Source organism: Harpegnathos saltator, unplaced genomic scaffold, assembly GCF_003227715.2.
Source record: "Harpegnathos saltator strain DR-91 unplaced genomic scaffold, Hsal_v8.6 scaffold594, whole genome shotgun sequence".
NCBI lineage: Eukaryota > Metazoa > Arthropoda > Insecta > Hymenoptera > Formicidae > Harpegnathos > Harpegnathos saltator.
Window position 1 is genome coordinate 455,478 of NW_020230420.1, and position 20,979 is coordinate 476,456.

At 44.2% G+C, this 20,979-nt stretch overlaps 3 protein-coding genes across 4 annotated transcripts; 2 read left to right on the forward strand and 1 right to left on the reverse strand.

The window, feature by feature from the left end:
• The first annotated feature begins 178 nt into the window (after positions 1–178).
• Ccdc85 (coiled-coil domain-containing protein 85) lies at positions 179–9,338 on the forward strand. Its single transcript, XM_011146371.3, has 7 exons — positions 179–320; positions 503–638; positions 1,004–1,162; positions 1,987–5,999; positions 7,513–7,885; positions 8,251–8,516; positions 8,656–9,338. The coding sequence occupies exons 4-7, from the start codon at positions 5,085–5,087 to the stop codon at positions 8,698–8,700; spliced, it is 1,599 nt and encodes a 532-aa protein (XP_011144673.2). The 5' UTR covers positions 179–320; positions 503–638; positions 1,004–1,162; positions 1,987–5,084; the 3' UTR covers positions 8,701–9,338.
• Positions 9,339–10,133: 795 nt separating this feature from the next.
• Positions 10,134–13,651, forward strand: LOC105186288 (potassium channel subfamily K member 13). The gene is made up of 5 exons (XM_011146372.2): positions 10,134–10,304; positions 10,640–10,832; positions 11,778–11,852; positions 12,106–12,514; positions 12,871–13,651. The coding sequence occupies exons 1-5, from the start codon at positions 10,176–10,178 to the stop codon at positions 13,346–13,348; spliced, it is 1,284 nt and encodes a 427-aa protein (XP_011144674.1). The 5' UTR covers positions 10,134–10,175; the 3' UTR covers positions 13,349–13,651.
• Positions 13,652–15,032: 1,381 nt separating this feature from the next.
• LOC105186289 (PR domain zinc finger protein 10) lies at positions 15,033–20,937 on the reverse strand. Of its 2 annotated transcripts, XM_025304177.1 has the most exons (12): positions 20,650–20,937; positions 20,222–20,468; positions 19,744–20,143; positions 19,213–19,581; positions 18,786–19,115; positions 18,509–18,712; positions 17,497–18,003; positions 16,936–17,200; positions 16,714–16,852; positions 16,298–16,486; positions 16,028–16,219; positions 15,033–15,936 (listed from the first exon to the last, which is right to left on the reverse strand). In XM_025304177.1, exons 2-12 carry the CDS (start codon positions 20,393–20,395, stop codon positions 15,658–15,660), a joined length of 3,048 nt encoding a protein of 1,015 aa, XP_025159962.1. In that variant the 5' UTR covers positions 20,396–20,468; positions 20,650–20,937; the 3' UTR covers positions 15,033–15,657. The 2 variants fall into 2 exon arrangements, with proteins under 2 accessions (XP_025159962.1, XP_011144676.1); XM_011146374.3 differs by having other exon boundaries at positions 20,222–20,937.
• Positions 20,938–20,979: the final 42 nt, after the last annotated feature.

Genomic DNA, 20,979 nt, shown 5'->3' on the forward strand with positions numbered 1-20,979 from the left:
ATAAAGAAAATAAATAAATAAATAAGTATACGACTGTTCCACTCGAAGTGCAGAGGATGCGCTAAAAATCGATTGTCTTGAATCGTGAGTGATCGACTCACCGCATCGAAAATATCGACACTTACTAATCGCTGTATCAAAAATCGCAACTTGCAATAGTTACAATGGCGACGCGATGGTTCAGATCCGAGAAAGCCGTTACGTGCTTCCTAATTTCAGTCTGCTGAAGGTGAGTCTCGTATGAATTATCGTTGCTGAGGATGTCGAAAGTGAGCTCCATGAGTTTGTCATGACGAAATGTCATTAAGCAGTTGTTGAACGTGAGTATGACATGCAGCAGCTCCTTGAAAAGACCGAATAAAGTTGTGGCTGTTGCCGTGTTATGGTAGTTTGAGACTTGTATATTTAAATCGCTACATTATATGCTTTAAGCTCGACCAAAAGGTCTCTTATGCGAATTGTGGCAGTACTTGAGATAAATTATGTACGTTTATTTCAGCAGTATGTTGCTCAAATATCTCGTCTGAAGTAAATGCTTTGATCAAACGTGAGTACCGAGTGATGTTCGCGCGTTGCATAGTCGGTAAAGTCAATGTTCTTCTCGGGTTCTGCTAGTCGTCGCGAAGCTTGGCGATGAGGTACGTTTCAAGGAATTTAATAACCACATTAAAACTCTAGTTGAAACAGTATGTAGTCAATAAACAGTAAGATTTTTACATATGTCGATTTTGTTGCATACTTGTGTATAACATACCGTTAAAAAATTTGTATCCTTTCTTGATCAATGAATCTTTTATAATGTTATATATTCTTTATATTTTTTTCTCTGCTTGAAGAAAGTCTACTTTGGTATTGATTGGTTTGGATGCTGTATTTGTTTTAGGATAATATATTTAATAATATTACTATCAACTAATAGTCTCACACATAGTTCATTGTATCTGGATATAGTATTCAAGTATTTACATAATAAAAGAATTCTTTTTCTGTAACTATACAATAGACGCAACCTCGACTACTTGACTTGATGAAAGCATTTCCCGACACTACGATGGCCAGTGAAACCGGATTTAAAGGAACGGTTTGGGATTTTATCTGGTCCCTTCATTTGTCAAGCGCCCCATCGTAGCGGACATAAAACGCAAACGCCACTGGAACGCAGGTGCGTCTTCGATGTATTTGTATCGGAACGCAGGCAGGTAGAATATTTTCGAAGATTGCCTCAGCCGGTGGACGAGCGAACGAACGTAAAGAAGGAAGTAACACCTGTCGTGCGGTACAGTCCGCGAAAGTGATGAGCGTATTTTAAAGTATCGTAATTTATTCATATTCTAATTCTGCAGCTTTGTAAGCAAGCTGCGAATAAACAATGAAACTTTATTGTTTAGATTTTAATTACGTTTCATATAATTCAATCGAATTAACATATAAATTTACCCAAGAAAAAATTCTCTCAAATAGTTCAATCTAAAAATAAATCATGATAAAAATTAGTTGGATTGGTATGCATATTCCTGAGAAATTCCTGTGTAATTACTGACATTAATGATTAATGAGTAAAGGAAGCACTTCTTTCCGTTGGCACAATCGATGGGAATCACATGCTTCGTCCTTGCCGTCTAATGTTCCCTTGTTGGTCAAATCAGTCTTTTCCGTTGAGGAGTCAGACGTCTCTGGAAAGTCTCACGAGATACTCCATGAATAATTGCGAGAATTTGCCGTAAGGTCACTTGTTAAATATGGTGAAAAGATTAATCTCTTATCTTTTCACATTATGTAAGAGTAAATCACAGAACACAAGGATTTCTCATTCCAAAATGTAATCAATTCTTCGACCCTCAGAATTCATAATTGGTGGTTATTGATTATCAATCATCAAAACAATTATTGAGATTAATTATCGATTATTTTCCAAGTTAGAAAATCAATCAACATCGCAGAATAGATTTATGTCGGTTTTTCTAAGTTAATCTATATTCTTTGCAGAGAACGTACGTCTCGATAAACGACAAAATAAACGAGAATGACTCGCGAAAATAATCTACTATCCTTGGTACTTTCAACGGAGAAGAATATAATTACACATATTCGCATTAGCGCATTGCAACATGGTATATTTATCATCATCGATCTCCCCGACGTCGCTATTAGCCCCCGACGAGCTGAGAGCCTGTGCGTACCGACCTCGGAGCTGGCAACCTCCCACGACTTCGGAGCTCACGCTTCAACCCTTTCCCTTCGTCTCTGCTCGAGCCAATCGGGAGATCGCGGCACGTTCCCGCGCCGGGGCCCATAAGGCCCCGGCGTCGTCCGCAATCACTTCACGTCCCACGAGTAACCGCCATATTGTTAGTGCGCGACTTTAACGCGAATTATGTGCGTCGGAACTCGCGTGGGAGAAAATGGACATATTCGCTCGATGATCCATACGAGTTTACGATTCGACACATATCAACAACTTCGCGCTAAACCGTGGGCCCTACCACGCACGGAGCAGTTTTAACAACGAATTGGTCGTGGATACTCGGGAAATCGTTATATCGGGCGACATCAAAAAGGGACCGACCGGGAGCAAGGATAGAAAGACATTCATTTCCTGTTGAGGGACAGAGTGAAAGTAATTCGAAACGTAAAATACATAACATACAGAAAAGAAAATCATCATAGAAATGATTATAACAATATGAGATTTACGATTAACATTACAGATGGAAGAAGAAGAAAAACAAAAAGACTCCCCGATATTTTAACTGAAACTTCAAAGCTTCACAAAATCAGCTCTGTACTTCAGTGAGAAAGATAACAAGGATGATTTTGCGAGATGTCGCACGCAAGAATCAACAAAGTTCTATGCAATGCAACAATGTCACTAACTTGTAACCGAGATACGATGTGATCTCGCGATCTCTTGTGGTGCGTCAAGATAACCGGAGTGCTACGCTCTCCGGATTATGCGTGCTTATGACGTTCAAGTTTCACCTGGTGCGGCTTCGTCGGATGAGTACGGCACTGAGCATCCATCCCAGTGAAATGCGGCCCCGCGGCGAGAAAAACGGGGACCCGGCGTGTGGCGGCAGCGGCCGAACGAGCCAGGGCATTAGCAGCGCGGTGTGCAGCCACAGCAGTCTCACGGCGACCGGTAAGAGGCCTTCGTGAGGAGAACGTGGAGCGGATACGACGCCGCCGCCGCCGCGAACGAATCGTGAACGAAACCCTGAAAACTGGGCCCACCGCCGTCGTGGCCGGCACACGTAGGTGCGATCGACTGACAGCGCGCGGAATGCGCGTGTTTTGCAAGAACTGGAGCCCGTGTGCGGGGGGAAACCTTTCAGCAACACCACGACAACGAAGACGACGGCGACGATCATAGGTCGAGGATATAGCGCGAGTTGGACGGCTTCGAGTCCGGTGTCAATTATGCTGGTGAGATGACGGTTACGTAGAACTGAGTCACTCGGAGGTGAACGATTCGTGATTGAAACAACATTCTGAGATTAACCAAGGTAACCGGTGATTGTAGGGAGATAAAAACAGTCGAATGTGTGATTTGTGAATATTGATAAAAAGCTACTATGACTCGTGTGTTTCGCAGAAATTTACGCTACACGAAGAATGTGCTTCCGTGCCAATAGGAGGGAGACGTGCGACATGATAATGTGCACTGATAAACAGAAACCAGCGTGATTCGTGGGTTTGGGTTGGTACCGGCGACGTACGAAGGCAAAAGTGTTCTTTTCTCGACGAGTGACATATAGCGAATGCTGACAGAAAGACGATTGGAGCAATTCGCGCTCAGTTGAGATCTGCTACGCTCTATCGAAACGTAGGAAGTGTTCTTTCCTTTACGAAATCATGGAGAAGTGGAGTAGAACGCGTGAAGAGAGAAAATTAGTTGTGACTCGTGCTTCAGCGGAACTTTCGCTGTACTGAGGCGAAGGGTGCTCCTTCCCTTGGCACGAAACCGGAGAAAGAGACGGGACACGACGGTGAATGCTTATAGAGGGGAATTGGTGTTACTCGTGGCATACTCGTGGCCGGGGATTAGTGCACGAAAGAGAGAGAGAGAAAGAGAGAGAGAGAGAGAGAAAGAGAGAGACTGGTATGTCGATTGTCAGCGACATGGGCTTGAGTTTAATGCGACGGCTGCGATTGTGCGATCGCGACAGTCTCCGTCGCAAGTGACGCTTACTTGCGTGTGCAAGTTGAACGGTATCGTGGCAGGATGATAGTGATCCCGATGTTGTGTATGTGTGTGTACGTGTGAGCGAATAATATTCAACATATAGCACTGTATAAATGTATTCAATGAATACATTTGAACACATACTGAGAACAGTGAATATTTCAGGAGGATGTTGCTGTTGTCCAACTTTTACGACTATCGATTCAACTCTGAAGTGACAATGTGACTCTCTCAATTCCTTCTCCGAAGTGTATAGTGCATGTTTCAAGATACGACTCGTAGTTATCTGACACAATCAAGGTGTGATTTCTTCACCTTCAGCGAACGATCACCTGTGACACGTGACTAATTTGCGACGTGAATAATTTGGAAAAAGTCATCATTAGTCTGACTTATCTCCGACCAAACACAATTAGTTATCTGGGAGATAACTACTTCTTCTTTGTGTCTCTTCCTAGATCATGATGTCGGCTACAAGACAGACAGTAGAGATAACTGAAGAGGAAGGAACTGGTCATAACTGAGTCATAAACGGATAAACTGAGTCATAAACGTGACTCTGGCTAGATTCCTTCGGCAAGGATTACGGAAAATTGAGAGATTCTTCGCGAGAAACTCATCGCTCATCGCTCCGTTTCGTCACGACACGCGACAGCGAGGCGCCGTTGGCAGGTGCAGGTATCCGTAATAAGAAGCGCGCGAAAGAAGACGTGGGAGAGAGGAAGAGGCAAGAGAAAGAGTGAAAGAAACGAATACGAGAGAGAAGAAAAAAAAAGGAGGCAAAGGGAGAGAGAGAGAGAGAGAAAGAAGCAGAAATCGGCCGTCGAGAGAGTAGCGCCTCGCACGAGTAGGGCCCCCTACGGCGATAAGGCGAGGTCCGTGAGGTTGGTGGAGGGAACGTATGTATCGTGCGGGGCCGGTCTCGCGGACCGGGCCTGCTCGTGAGAGACCGCGCACTGACCCAGATTTCGGCGGGTCGAACGAGGCGAGCCGGCGCGAGGAGACCGCGGCGGACTTTCTGAAATGGGACACGGCGCAGCCTGGAGCTAAATTAGCCGCGATGTCCAATAAGAGTAAGTCCCAGCCGCAGCAGCAGCAGCAGCATCAGCAGCCGCATCATCAGCAGCAGCACCAGCCGCAGCAGCATCATCCTCCTCCGCACGTGATTAAGTCAGTGGACCAGCTGCCACCGCGTTACCAGCCGCCGCCACAACCTACCAGTGGCATCCTGAAGAATCATCTTCACTTCGCCAGTGGAGCGTCGTCAGCGCCGAGCTCGGGCCAGACCGGCAGCAGTCAAGGTCCGGGCGCGACCTTGAGCCATCATCAGGCCACGCAACCGCGCACGTTGCCGTCTTCACAGCAGCAACACCAGCAACAGCAGCAGCAACATCAGCAACAGCAGTTGACGCAACAGCCGAGCCAACAGCCACCGCAGCAGCAGCAACAGCAGTCACAGAAAGATGCGCAGAGCAAGTATTCGCCGAGAATAGAGCATCGTCACCATCATCATCATTCTCAGCCGGCTAACGCGTTGATCGCCGCGTCGGCGGCGTCCAAGAGCGTCCAGCAGCAGCAGCAGCAGCAGCCGCAGCCAGCCTACCTCCAGCAGTCTAAGCTCGGTCAAGGCCCGTACTTGCCGCCCAGCAGCCAGTACCCGGCGGTAAGCAGCGGCCAGAGCGTGCCGGTCAGGCAGAGGATCAGCGACGACGAATTCCTGCGACTCGGCCCCGTGGAGATGCTCAAGTTCGTGCGGAAGACCGAGAGTGATATCGCTAGGCTCGCCGCCGAGCAGAATCGCCAAATACAGAGCTTGGTGAGTTGGCCGGTTGAATTTTACGATTCCGCTCTGTCGTCGTAATTCATGACTGAGTCTGATCGTATCGGACGTCGTCTACGTCGTAAAACCTGGATGTGTAAATTACGGAAAGAAATCGTTGCTTATTATCTCATGGCCTCTTAACATTCTGTGACTTCACGGTCGAATTTTTGATTAAAATTCCAACGAGGGAAAGTCTGAAATCGAATGAAACTTGTCAAATTCAGATACCTTAAATGTTAACTTAAACGCTGTTGCTTAAATTTATTTAATTGTATTATTTACTTCAATTTAACTTGCTTAATTTTATTAATTAACTTGTTTAACGTTTATTTAAACGTTAACTTGATAAGAACCACCCAACTAAAATTACAGAGATAAATCTCTGTCTTTTTTTTTTTTTTTTAATATTACATTACTGTAATTTGTTGTAAAAATATCATCTTGTATCTCGTCATATTTTTGAGATGCGAGATGCGTTCACGAGATGTTGGGCACACTACGCGGAAGTTTTTCGGAGGCTCTTGTAGGTCATACAGGTTGAGCCGATCGTCGTAATTTCGAGGAGTCACGCATACGCGCGAGATAAACCGCAAACGATCGTGGGGACAATCGGTTTCTTTTGACCGGCAAAACGCCCGGACGACCTGGCCGAAATTGGTCACGCATCCTTCGTACACGCGTGATGAATGCGCGAGGACTTTTTTTCGGCAATCACCGTATACCACGCAGCGAATACGTCACGCGTGAGATCAATGACTCCGTTATCTCTCTCTCGCGTGCCGATTAATAATTCAGGAGCTATCCGGCTGAATGAAAGATGTAGAATGTTGCGTATACGGTGAATATGCATAAACACATAAACACGCAGGACATTAATGTAGTCGAATAATTTTCACACAGCTTTTTAATTTACGTTTTAATTCACGTGATCGTACAAATTTTCATGTATAATCAGGAGTAACAAGAGTCTGTAAGAGCCGATCGCAGAATATTAATATGAATAATCTTAAATTCTCAATCTTTGCCTATTTCCTAATGAAACTGTCTTTCCTATTCGAATATCTATTTTGTATTAATTTATACCATATCAATCGTAATTTTATGCTAGCAAGACCAAAAAAGAAAATAAAAAGAAATACAAAGGACAGAATTTGTGCCAATTCGTATCATCAAGTAGAACTAAATATTTGCATTCAATATTCCCGTAGAAACAAGAACTCAACTCATATTATTTAACAAGATCATTCGTATTAATATTCTGCGATCAGCTCTTTTCTTACAGGCCTTTATTATTTTATTTTAATTATATATATTATTATATAATACAACAGACATATATTGCTTATATTACATTTCATGTATAGACTTGAATTTGTGTTATTTATTCTCGACTATGTACAAAAAGACATAAAACTCCGCGAGGAGCGGATTTCTTGACGGCTGTTGCTTCAAGGACCGCAGTGAGTGAGTGAGTGCGTTCTTTCTGACAAAGCTATCTGTTTTCCAGCTGAACGAACTGCGAGCGTTGAAAGAGGCCAACCAAAGACTGAATGACGACAACCAAGAACTGCGCGATCTTTGCTGCTTCTTGGACGACGATCGACAAAAGGGTCGCAAGCTAGCGAGAGAGTGGCAGAGGTTTGGTCGATACACGGTGAGCGTTATGCGCCAGGAGGTCTCGGCTTATCAGAACAAACTGCGCCAGCTGGACAACAAGCAGCAGGAGCTGATCAAGGACAATCTCGAGCTCAAAGAGCTGTGCCTGTATCTCGACGAGGAACGCGGCGGCGGGCAAAGGGACGACGGCGATGGATCAAGTTCGAGTACGAACGCCGAGGAGACTGCGCCGCCGAGGCCGAGGCATGCTTCCACATTTAACGGTAAAATCTAGCAAAAATGCTGACCTTTTCCCGTCCGATGTTGACGCGCGAAAACATGTCGTTTCCCAACGCGGACGGAAAGAAAGGAGCTCCTGTAAAAAGGATGAGATATCAATCTGGCGCGGAGAGAATGATCATTTCGCGCGAATGCGATAATTCGCGTAAAGAGCGGGAAATGAAATTTCAACGAAAGCGCGCTAATATCGTGAGTTTAGCAGAGAGTATTCGCGAGTGAAAGTGTAACATTAGAATATACCGCCGCAGAATCGCGCGAATAATATACGCGTGTTACGCGCGCGGATGTGTTCCACCGGTACGATCTCCCTGCGCTTAGAAATGACTTACTTATTATGAATCTTTCGCAGACCAAACCATGCAGTACGTAAGGAGTCTGGAACAACGGGTGAAGCAGCTGGAGGAGGACAAAAGCGTTCTCCAGGCCCGTGCGCAAGGTTGGGAAGTACCACCAGGTGAGGTCTGGGAGAGCCCTAGTAGTCCAAACGACAATCCTCATTTGGGAAGTCGACCGGAGGCCGTAGTACGAGCTCTTCAGGTTCTCGAAGTTCGAGAACAATTGGAAAGAGAAGAAGGCCACGACGGTGAAAAGGCGTTGGTCAGAGAAATGTGCAATGTAAGTGAGCGTTCCATTGTCATACTCGTTCGATGTGATCCTTTGAAGGAATTTTCCACCAGTTGATCCAGTGATAGGATTTTCTCTTTTTCTCTGTGATACGTATGACTAATCGTTCCAACATCGTTCTTGCTTTCAGGTTGTCTGGCGAAAATTGGAGGAAGGTCCGCAAGCGAGGCATTAGCGATTGCATGAGCGGCCATCTGTCAGATTTTAAATATTATTAATACAAAGTACGCGCACGCGTTGTGTGGACAGAGCTTCGATAAGTGTCTGAAGTGTAATAGTATTATATAGCATATGATGTAAGCGGTACTGTGTATCTATGCTATGTAGATTTTTATACGTGTACACTCATTTGCGCAACGATAAGCACATGTCTCCGATTGAATTAGCGTATCGAAACGCCTACATTTACGAGCCAGTCACTGCTCATGCCACTGCCGATATCGATATTGTGATAGAAGCCGAGTGCATACATGGTACAAACAGTAGCCTTTTATATTAAAATAAAAAATAAATATATATAATAATGTGAAATATAATATAAATATAAATATAAATACGGAATAAGATAAAAAACATTTTTCTTGAGAGTTCTTTGTTGCAATTGTGACATTTTATATTTGCTGTTACTTTTCGACTCCTGCCATGACAGATTGCCACTTGAACTCACGATTCCTCGATGTGCTCGCAGCTTCATCGAGATAAGAATGTGCAAACGAGTGTACAATAATCTCTCAGTGCGCGAAAGTACCGACAATATGTGTTTATTTATGCGGAGATTGTAGCGTCGTTAGCTGTTGACCAGATTTTGACTGTTAACAGAATATTTTTATTAGACGAGGTCTACGATTTACTCTCTCCGTCGTTCTCCTCTCTATTTCTGTCCTTCCTCGGTCCAAAACGAAATCTTTAAACATTGGATTTAAAGCATTCCCCGAAATACACCCGTGCGACTTTTTTACAATCAGTAGAATCGAAGGCATTCACCATAGCGTGTAAGGTCACAATTTAGCATCCGTCTCTTTTGCATTCGCCGGTTAATTACTCGGCGCGTTTGTTTAAAGTTACTTTTCACGAAAAGATATCATCCCCTAGGCGGAGTTCACGCGTTGAATACGCAAGCGAGTGTTTGCATTACTATTTTTACCTCTTCAAAGGATTTGCTCTCAATAGTACCGCGCGTCGGATTGCCCCACATATATCACGGCCTTCTGTACGTCGCGCGGAACGTCGTGTCATCAATGCGAGGCAATTAGGATATTTTTCAATCTCGTGTCGATTAATTCTATCGACTTGTCGCTCCTTCTCACGTGAATGTAAAAAGAGGACGCTTTTGCGAATTCAAAATTTGCCCGGCGCGCGTCGGGGGGATGAATCCGCGACGAAGAATTGATGTTTTCCTTGACGGAAAAATCGTATTACCCGGAAAATGTATGTATTTTCACGCAATCATCCGTTCGCAGATGCGGTATCTATATGTGTGTGTGTGTGTGCTTTAAAGAGGAAGTGTTCTTCAAATTGCTCCGCTCGCGTCCTTGTATTTATTCGCAAATTCCTACTCGGCTGCTGAGTTTGCGCCGCTCCGGACAAAGAGCGGCGGTGGGGATCGCGTGCAGCGATCCACCGGCGTCGGAGAGATGAGAGTCACCGGTGATGTGCTTGTGCGGAGGTCTCGCGGAGGACAACGCCAGGTTCATCCTCCTCGCCGTCGTCCTGGTAGCGTACATGCTCGCAGGCGCGGTGCTCTTCCAAAGGTTGGAGAGCGATCTCGAAATACGGCAGGTATACAGACAGTGCGTCCGCTAAAGAAATTCGGAAGTTGCACATGTTCTTGTTGTTTGTCTGTCGTATAATTTTTGGAGAAAAAATTGGAGAGGATATATGAACCCGAGAATATGAATTTGAATTTTGAAATCAAGTCGGAAATTTGGAATAAAATACACTTCTCACTGCGGAGAAGTCGCTTGAGAGAGATGTCGCGGTGCGAACTTCGTGCGAAGTGTAATAACAAATTAGAACTTGAATGTTGCAATTTTGACATTGGATGTTTAATACGAGTTCGCACAATTCGATATCGATTTTTCTACCACGCTGTCCTTTTCGTTCTCGGATCGCAGGCCACGGAATTCTGGCGGGTTTACCACGCGTTTCGAAGGCATCACTTACGAGGTAGTCCCTTGGCCCTGCAGAGGCTACACGAGCTCCTGTACGCATACGGCAACGCTTCCGCCATTGGCATTATCAACAAAAGACGCCGCTGGGATTTTCCCGGTAGCTTTCACTTTGTGGGCACCATCGTCTCTACGATCGGTAAGAAACGCAGCCGTACTCTGCATAGAAAGCATTATTCGAAATGTTTCGTATCGTGACCGAAGGATATCGGGGTTAGTGGGATTCGTGTCGCATGTTTCATGTTCTTTCGGATTCTTCTTGTCCTCGAGAAGTCACGGGAAGATCGGTCTTCACGGAGATGAGCTGGCATGATTTTACAGCACATCATTTTCAACTAGCATATTCGCGTATCCTGACGAAAGTAATAGAATTGCTCGAAGAAATCATCTCCGTCTGTTACTTATTTCGTTATCGATTTAGCGCTAAATCAAATAAAATATATTTCAATCGGTATAATTGCTCGTCGTTGATTATATGTAATTATTAGGAATAGCCAGAAGTAATCGGGCATTTACGATGTTATACTTGGTTCTATTATTCTTATCAGTTTTCTACTTGATTTGTGTAATAACAAATATGTTTTTAACGTGCTATGAAATATTCAATTTACTACACCGCTGATTAGAAGCCAAGAGCTTTGTCTATGGATCTAACGAAAAAAAAATGTATCTATAATGTACATTATATATCTGTATGTCTACAGATTTTAAATACATGCTTCATTTTGAAATACTTGATCATTTATGGATGTTTATGGACCCTGTTGTATTCGTATTTCTACACGATCGAGAGAAGAGCTGTCGAAAAGGACGCGACAGCGCGTTAAAAAACGATCGCATTCCCGAGCGCAAAACTTGGTCGTAATGACGTTAAATAAAGGGGTAAGGGTCGTCGGCCGATGCATGCATGAGAATGTACCGGTGAATTCCGGAATGCTAATATCTTGCGACCTAGTCTCGCACTTATCCCCACGGCTGTCCGTTGGTCATCGATCTCTCTATATGCGCGTGTACGTCTCCGTGTGTGTAATATGCTTCTAAGATGAAAAGAGGCGTGATGATGATACTCCGACGTTATTTTCAGGATACGGAAGCACCGCGCCGCAAACAACGGCGGGCAAAGCGGCCGTGGTTCTCTATGGTTTCTTCGGTTGTTCCGGTAATAATATCCGCTTCATCGCGAAAAGGAAAATCTCTAACGCGAAACATCTTAAAAAAAGGCGCAATCAACGGTCATTGAAAAATTGCTGCGATCAATAGATCTGCCTTTTGTGCAATCTTTGTGCGATAGGTTTGCGCCTTCTTCATCGTAAAAAATAGATCTAACATGGAAGCTTCCGAATTGAAGATAGAGATTTTGAAAGGTTGATTATTTGTTTAACGTCATTGACAAGTACTGTTACGTGATTCAGGTGGCATTCTGTTCTTCAATCTATTTCTGGAGAGAATCATCACCTTCCTTGCTTGGATTCTGCGCTGCTGGCACGTGCGCCGTCTGAAGAAACTCCGCCGGAGCACGTTGGCTTCCCGACGCGTCTCCAAGTCGTCGAGCGCCCAGAAGCCATCCTTGCCAGACATCCTCGACGATGACGACGACGACGACAACGTGGACCTGGACCAATGGAAACCGAGCGTCTACTGGGTTATGCTGTACTTATCCGTAACTTCCTGCATCATCGCCTGTTGCGCCGCAGCACTTTACGCACCGCTTGAAGGCTGGGATTACTTCGACGCGCTGTACTTTGCTTTCGTTAGCTTCACCACCATCGGCTTCGGCGACTACGTCAGCACGCAGAAACCGAGCTATCCTTATGTACATTGGTGCGTTGCCAACGTCTTCACACGAGTCGACGAAATCGAAGATGCGCATCATTTAATCATTAATGCGGAGCTTTTCTTTCACCGGACTGCGTTTCACGGAACTGAACGAAACTGAACGAAGAGTTCCTTTTTTCGTGCGTTCGTGCGTTCAAGTAAATTTCACGTTAAAGTGAGAACTTCAAGTTGCGATGGCACTGAAAGTTACCAATTTGTGAAAAAAAACGAGAATCTCGAGGTTTCCACTGAAATCTCGGCTTTGTTGACAATTCTGTTATTAGCAGTCAGTCCAGTGAAAGTGGAGCCACACGCGACCTTTATAAATCTCTGTAAGAACTGCATCTCGTGCGTTTACGCAGGTACAGATTCGCGAATTTCGTCTTTCTGCTGGTGGGCTGCTGCTGCATATATTCATTGCTGAACGTCACGTCGATCGTGATAAAGCAGGGCCTGAATTACGTGATACACAAGCTGCAATACGGTAATCGGGACGTGGCGGCGCCGTACCTGCCGAGGAGGCAGTCCTCGGTGTCGACTATATATTACTCGAAGAGGCGGGCGACCAGATTCGTCGGTAGGGACTCGATCAGGGCCGAGGAGAATTCAGAGACGCCTCGCAGGATGTCCGGCGAGTTGATCTCCATGAAGGATTTCTTGTCCGCGAACAAAGTCTCGCTGGCGTTGATGCAGAAGCAGCTGTACGACGCCGCACAGATGCAGCGGGGCGGCGGGTCGCTCGCAGCCACGCCGAACCATCAGGTGCTGAAGCCGGGGGCGGTGGGCCCGCTGGCGATCGCCAGCGAGAAGTTCGAAAGTAAAAGCGCTATCAACAGATAGAGGAGTTGCAAGGCGAGGTAGAGGCGATATGAAGATACACCCCTTAGCGCGTGTATCGAGTATATTTTTCATGGTACGTGCGTCCATCTCGTGAGCATACTCGCTAAATCGGAGAGATCGAAGCGTACGACAGTGTACGCTTTTATTATAACATAGCGAAGTATAGCGAAATTTAACACTATTAACGCTCACACGCTCCAGCGATTTCTTCCTATCTCCCGCTGCTTCACGTCACTAGCGGCTCGTGTGCGGATGTTCTACATAATAATGAATAAATTATTACCCGCTCGTCGTGTATCGCTCATCGAATAACTTTATTTAAGTCATGTTTACAGTACAGTCCTTCCATGTACTCAACGACATTGACAAACATGCAATCTTTCGTCTTCGTAGTCTGCGATAAAGTCTGTATGTCGTGTATATACCGCGTGTAAAATAAATCCCAACGTTTCGTTTCGTTGATAAATCTCTCCGAGTGTGAAAATTGTCCGCGCGGTCGTTCACGACATACACCAACCGGATGGGTTTCTCTTATCGGAAAAAGGACACAATTATCCGAGCTCGGACGTTGCAGAATACACAATCTTGGACAATCGCGGAAACTCGCTCTCTCTCTCGGTGTACGTGTGCCTGTTGTTGTACGTCTGAATGACGCACAGTCGGGTATACAGTTTAAAATACACGTACGTTTTACACCTGCGTCGTAAAGTCGATGAGGACAAGGGTCCTCTGGTCTACGTAACTACAGTACTGTGCGTCGATTTAAAAACCTCGGACATCTCGAGTCGACGATTTCAAATGGGCTCTCCTCTCGGCATTGCATGACGCTAGATTTATAATGTGGATGGAACCGGCGATTATGCGGAACGATTACGTGAAAATAGTACGTTGAAGTTCTAAAGACGCGTGTACGCGTACATTATTCTAAAATGAGAAACGGTATACACAAGCGTTTACGACGAAATCTTGGAATTACGAGAGAAAGTTAGAGAGAGAGAGAGAGAGAGAGAGAGAGAGAGAGAGAGAGAGAGAGAGAGAGAGAGAGAGAGAGAGAGGGAGAGAGAGAGAGGGAGAAAGAATGAGATAGAGTAAAAGTGAAATGGACGATTACCTGCAGAAACTGCAAGCTTTCACGTAATCTACAGACAATCGCTTTGTTGAGAATGAAGCCAAATGCGTCGCGAACAATGATCTTTTTAATATTACTCGAGCGGTGCGATACGAATCGCTATCCAACACATCCACCGTCGTACGTAAGAAGAAGTCACGCCGATCTAAGACGCGGCGGGGATTCGCTGCCGCTGCCAAATTTAAGCCGGGCTTCAACATCGCTCTCAAATTTGAAGCTTAAATTTGGTCCATCTACTTCACACTCGAATGACATCGGATTTAAGCTTGGTAATAGATTTTAAAAGTATCTATCAGGCCCTAGCGCGCAAAGGACGTGTCGATAGTACCAGGATTCGTTCTACCTTTTTTGTTTTTTTTTGTTTTTTTTTTTCATTTATGCTCGGTACTCTTAACCCTTTGAGTGCTGCGGACGTATATGTGCGCTCAGAGTTCGCCAGGAACCACCAGCGTTTTTTTTTTCAAGAACTTTCTTGTCAGCACATTTTTACTCTCTTTGTCAGCTTTTAGCAACAGTTTCGCAGATTTTATTACCTTAAATTTAGAACATTAATTTACTTCTGTTCTATTTGATATCACACCGGTTATCAGACGAAACGTTTGAAAATCTCCCTGAGCTCCAGCTACGCAGAGCGCTCCAGCTTGTCGCGCTGCTCCGCACTCGAAGGATTAATACTTCAAGGAAAGACCTCAACAATACGAGATTACAATGTACTCTCCGTCGCAAGTAGATTTCCTCGAGCCTCGCTGAATCTCATCCAGCCGACTTGTTTAGGCGCTGTCTCTTTTTCTTTGTCTTGTCTATTTTTGCCTCTCCGTTTCGAGGCTCGGTCAAAGCAATTTTCTTAAAGCTGCGTGCTTCCCGTTTTTTTTTCTTCTCAACAAATCTGTCAACAAGTCACTATTTTATCATCGGTAACCGTCGCTTGTGCCGACCGGCCAACGTACAACCAACAAAGCAGCGCCGAGTGTTTCGCACTGGCGCCGACACAAAGCCGTGTCCCAAATATTCCCAAGCGAGACGCTCCGCCGCCGTCGCTTCTCCAGGCGGCGTCGTCCCGATTTGGTGACGGCAGCCAAAAAATTCGCAGTTAGTCTGAGCTGCGTACAAAGATCGCGAGATTCATATCTCGATAAATTGTCGACGCTCATCCCCGCTGGCGGGGACGCCGCGCCTCTCTTCAGCGTATGTCGCGCATACGCACAAACTGCTGACCGACTCCAGCGTCCGTGCCGTTGTTTATCAGATCAACGTCGCTCGTGATTTTGATTATTTTCTGCTTGAGAAAATCCCCGTTCATGTCGCACTCTTGTAAATAGTCGGATATTACGAAGTTGTTGACGTCCAGCGCGGGCGGTTGATTCTGATTCTGCGGCGGTCGGTTTCGCGGCCGCGGTACTTGATCAGCCGGCTCCATTAGGTGCGCATGCTTCTTGCGCTGGTGCTGCAGTAGCTTCGCCTTAAATTGCAATTGATACGTTACAACGTTGTGAATTTTGGAATGTTATTATTACAGATAAGAGTGCAAGCTGATATGAGGGAAGACTCACTTTGCTGGCATACTGTTTGTGACACCATTGGCAACCCTGAGGAGTGGTAGTGATGCTGCCCACCGTTTGGCTGAAGCTTGGATTCGGTAGTCCTAAGAACTCCGACTCCTTTTGCCAGTTACTGGGCGGTAAAGCCGCGCCTGGGTGATTTTTCATAATGTGCGCCTTACGTTTGCTGCTACTCTTATAAACCTGAGGACATACGTGTGTGAGAATATACAAGAATTTTATTTCGACGTTGACGCGCGAATTGATTTGGCGAAACGAAACCTTATCGCAATATTGGCAGTAGTAGTCTCTGGTTTGCCGCATAATAGGTAAATTCAATTCTGGCACAGACTCCGGAGCGACGTCGGGATGCCGTTTCGCCAGGTGATTCACGAGCATGCCCCTTCGTTTGAAACCCACCAGGCATTGATGGCATTTGTAAATGAAGCGATTGTAATCGTTTGGATTTACCTGCGACAAAGTGATTGTATAATATATGAAATTGTGAAAATACCAATTAAATTTTTTAAATTTTCTAAGTAAATTCTTCCTATTTCAATTTATTGATTTGGGCAAATATTTCATTTAAATATTTATATATTAATATTCAAATATACTTAAATATTAATAATAATAAAATAAACAACACACACAAAGCGGAACGCAAAATTATCGTACTTTTATTTTTCTTTACTTACCTTTGGCACGAATTTCTTCGTCTGGCTCTGCGCCATTTGTTCCTCGCTAGCCGTTTGCGAGTTGTGTATCTTAGTCATGTGTTCCTTCAATTTATCCTTCCTCTTGAACCGCTTGCCGCAGTTCGCACAATGAAACTCTCTGTGAAAAAATAAAAACTGATCAAATCTCTTGGCACGTGTGTGCAGTTATTACGAATCTACACGATCTACACGAATCTGTACCTGTGATCGGAATGTTTCAGCAGGTGCATTCGCAATTTGTCGACCGTTGGGAAACGTTTCGCGCAATACTGGCACTTGTGCTTCCTCTCGCAGTGATGTGCCCGAATATGTTTGCGAATAACCGAGTACTTAATAAACGTTCGCTGGCAGTGAGGACAGCTGAATATACCGTCTTGATTCCTATGTGTTTCAACATGATCCTTCAGCATTGTGCCTTGGCGAAACAGCTGCCTGCACATTGGGCACTCGAAGGCTTGTTTGTTTTCTGTGAATCGTAATCGTCGAATTAATACGGCGGCAATTAGTACAGCAGTTAACACCAGAACTACCAAAGCGGTCGAAAGTGATCGGTTTTTTAATTGCTTCGAAAAATTTCAGAGAATTATGCCGGTACATTTTGTATCGTTGAATTAAGAAAAATGGTTACTCTTCCTTTGTGTTATTTATGTTTTTCAAAAACTTATAATTTTGACTGTTCTGATAGAAGTAAGTCATGTTAATCGTTGGTAGTCCTAGTGTCAAATTGAATCTCGTCGATCGACTCGTTACTTGTGGACTCACCTTTATGCGTTTTCAGATGACCGGACAACGCCGAGTTATTCATAAATCGTTTCAAGCAGATATTGCATGGCAGTGGTTTTTGGTCCTCAGCACCATGCGCCAAACAGTGCTGTTGTAATCGTATCTTCGTAGCAAAACGTTTGTAACACATTGAACACTTGTATGTACTTAGGGGAGTTAATCGTTTCGCCTTAGGTGGCGTTGATCGCCCATGTTGGGATACGTGATGCGCCAGTTCGCTTTGTTTTTGGAATTCTAATCCGCACTGCGGACACGTGGACTTTTGATTCTCAATTTTGATCTCATTGGAGATATGGACGAGTGCGTGCAAGTTAAGCAGAGACGACTTTCTGAAGATCATACTGCAAGAGGAACATTTCCACTCCTTGCACTTGTTCTGCTGCGAGTTCTCTTTCTCTTTGATGTTCCTGCCACGGAACACTTTTATGCGACGATTGTAAGAATTACTATCCAAGCGCGGCCACGCCGATACTTGATTAGGAATTTCTACAAAGAAAAAAAGGTGTTAAAGTGAAAAAGAACATGTCGTAATAGATGATTTCGGGAATATAGAGGAGACTGGAATCTGGTTTGCAGAATATTTTGTTCATATATTTACCATCAAAGAAACGAAAGCGAAATTGAAATGTTCGTTTTGGAATATAGGTATTTTTTTCTTAGAATTTTATTAAAATTGAAAACATATCACAGTTCAAAGAGAGAAAAGTCTAATTGAGAAGCAGCCGTATAAATTTTAAAGAATCTAATTACGTTAACGTAAATAAAAGATAAAAAAACATTACAATTTAGTCATCAAAAATATTTTTGCATTTTGTCAGAAGCTAGGCAGTAGCAGAAAACCTCATTTATTATTACAAATTAGCTTCAAACGATGAAACATTTCTTAAGTTGTAGAATCATATATATTTTGTACATGCTGACCTACTTTAGACTGCTTGTAAACTTGCCCCAATCTTCCCTAGTGATAACATTCTTATTTAAACATTAATACCTTTTTCGTCTTTTGTGTCTGGTTGGAGTGTGAATAGACTTCTGCGAATCGCGTAATCAAGACTAGGACCTGCCTTTAGCTCTTCCTTTGGCGAAATGTTTTTGTTGGTAAGAAATACTATTCCGTCTTTTCGCTGACAGATTATTAAGTTCTGTTCCTCATACGTCTGTGCAGGTCGCACGAAACGCATCCAATTTGAGGTGTCTAAACATCGCGATGGAAATTTGAACTTGACATCTTATAAGCTAAACTTCTTTCACGCGGAATAATTACTTACTTTCGTTGGATACGTCTACTTTCATAAATTCGCCATTATCAGTTTCGTAGAGCAGTGGCAAAGCATTTTCGAAGGATGAGCCGTCATAAGGGCACAATACGCCCTCTATGGGTCCAAATTGCGTGCGTTTTCGGATGTCACGTTTCGCAAACACTCCGTAAGTCACCTCATCTGCTGTAGCATGTGTAGTAGAAAGTTTGTTTAACGATAGATATGATCCTGGCAGTGTTGCTACAGCACGCGATGGTACCGGTTGATCCGCGATGGTGCACACATCGTGCAAGTTACAAGTGTCATCTTTGGTGCAATTATCGTCGTAGTCGTCGCACCCTGCAAGAGTATATATACATACAACATGTAACTGAATTGTATTTATTAGTACATACTTAAGATCAACCATGTGAAATTATTCACGCAATATACTTACAAAAGTCTTTTTTGTCTGTTATATGTCGTTTGGATCTCCTTACTTCTTTCTTCTCAACTGTTTTCTTCTTCTTTTCAGGTGACGCCTCCTCGGTAATCTGTTGAATCTCCTTGTCACATTCTGGCACAGATTCATTATTGCTGTCTTTATTTACTTTGTAGTCTTCTGTGACAGGTGGCAAAGTATTACACATTGCAACACCTTCTGATTGATTGTCCTCTATATCTATGTTTTGATTCTTAAACGTGTTGATAACATTTATTTGATCATCTTGCATCACCAGAAAGTCTCTGGTGAGAGCAAAGTCTGTGCCTGCTATTCCTGTTAACATCAAGGGAGTTGTTGAAGACTCCAACTCGGGTGCATTTTCTGTAAATATAATATATGTGTGTACATGTAATTATGATATTTGTGAGATATATATTTAGTTTGTAAGAAATTGTACTTTGACAACATGTCATATTTAAGAAACAGGAGCACTGTATAGCTCTATCATGTATATCTGAAATTGTGAATAAATCATTCCCTTACCCTGCATTAGAATTAATTCACTATTGACACCAGATACGAGCCCTTCTTCATTCCCGTTACCAACAAAATCTGCAGAAGCATCTGTCTGAGTAACAGCTTGAGCATCGATCGGATGAGCTAGCTGAGTCACATAATTGATACTCGTCCTTATATTTGACTCTGGCTGGGATATCAAGGGGGAAGATGGGCCCTGAAGTACAACGACAGAATTGTGAAAAGGAGAAGAAGGCAGTTGGACAGGCGTAGGAGAGTATCTGGCAGCAGAACTCATATTCGGGTCGAATGGACTGACACGATGCTCAAATTCGGACAGAGGAGAAGCTGCACGCGGAGAAAAGATCTGCTCATACGTGGGAAATAACCGGGAATAATCTCGCGGTTGGTCCTCCACATACTCCACCTGTCAAAAGAGCGATCGTTCCAGTACATCGTTGACAGCTGATCACTGTATCGTCACTCATTGTCACACGCTACTTACAGTCAAGAACAAGAGTTTGTTGTTCGATTTTTTCGGTTGTTCGTACAAAGACGAAGCAAAAGCATGATCAGTAGGCCAGTTGACCGAAATGTCAGCTCCCTTGTCGATATTCAAGGATGTCGCTATCTCGAAGGAATGGCCAGGGGCCCCCTCAGGAGGGCCCCTTGGATCCATCTTATGTCTTGCAGCGCACCAAAAGTGTGATATCTCGTCGTTTACACCTGCCAGAGAGTCGCATTCGAAGGTTCTGTGTGATGAAAGATTGACAGGCTGCAGGGGGGACCAGGTCCCTCTCTTTCCTTCTATCCGCAACGTGCGACCCTCGGTGTTGCGAGATCGACGCGAACAGCCGATGACATCGCGGACGCGCGAGCAGAAACAGGTGTTTGTCAAGCGAGAGTCCGTATTTTCAACGACAGAAGACTTACCAGAGCCTCAGCATATAGGTTTCGAAGTCGATGCACTTCTCATTCTCTAATGCATCCGCTGCAGCGGCACTGGCCCGTCAACATCTGACGATGTCAGCTTCGCATTGCGGTTGAGCACCGTTGAAGTGGCGGGAAACTTTGAAACTCGAACTTCGAACGTCCGACAATTTAAATAATAATTCAATCTGGAGTATCTTTGATAAACTTTAAACGATTGCTTCTTAATTGTCTGTTCGTCGCATTTCACTTGAAATCTAATAAATTTTAGAATGCGGTAATCTTGCGCTATATCTACAGATTGAGATATACTTTGCATATTATTATAACGCA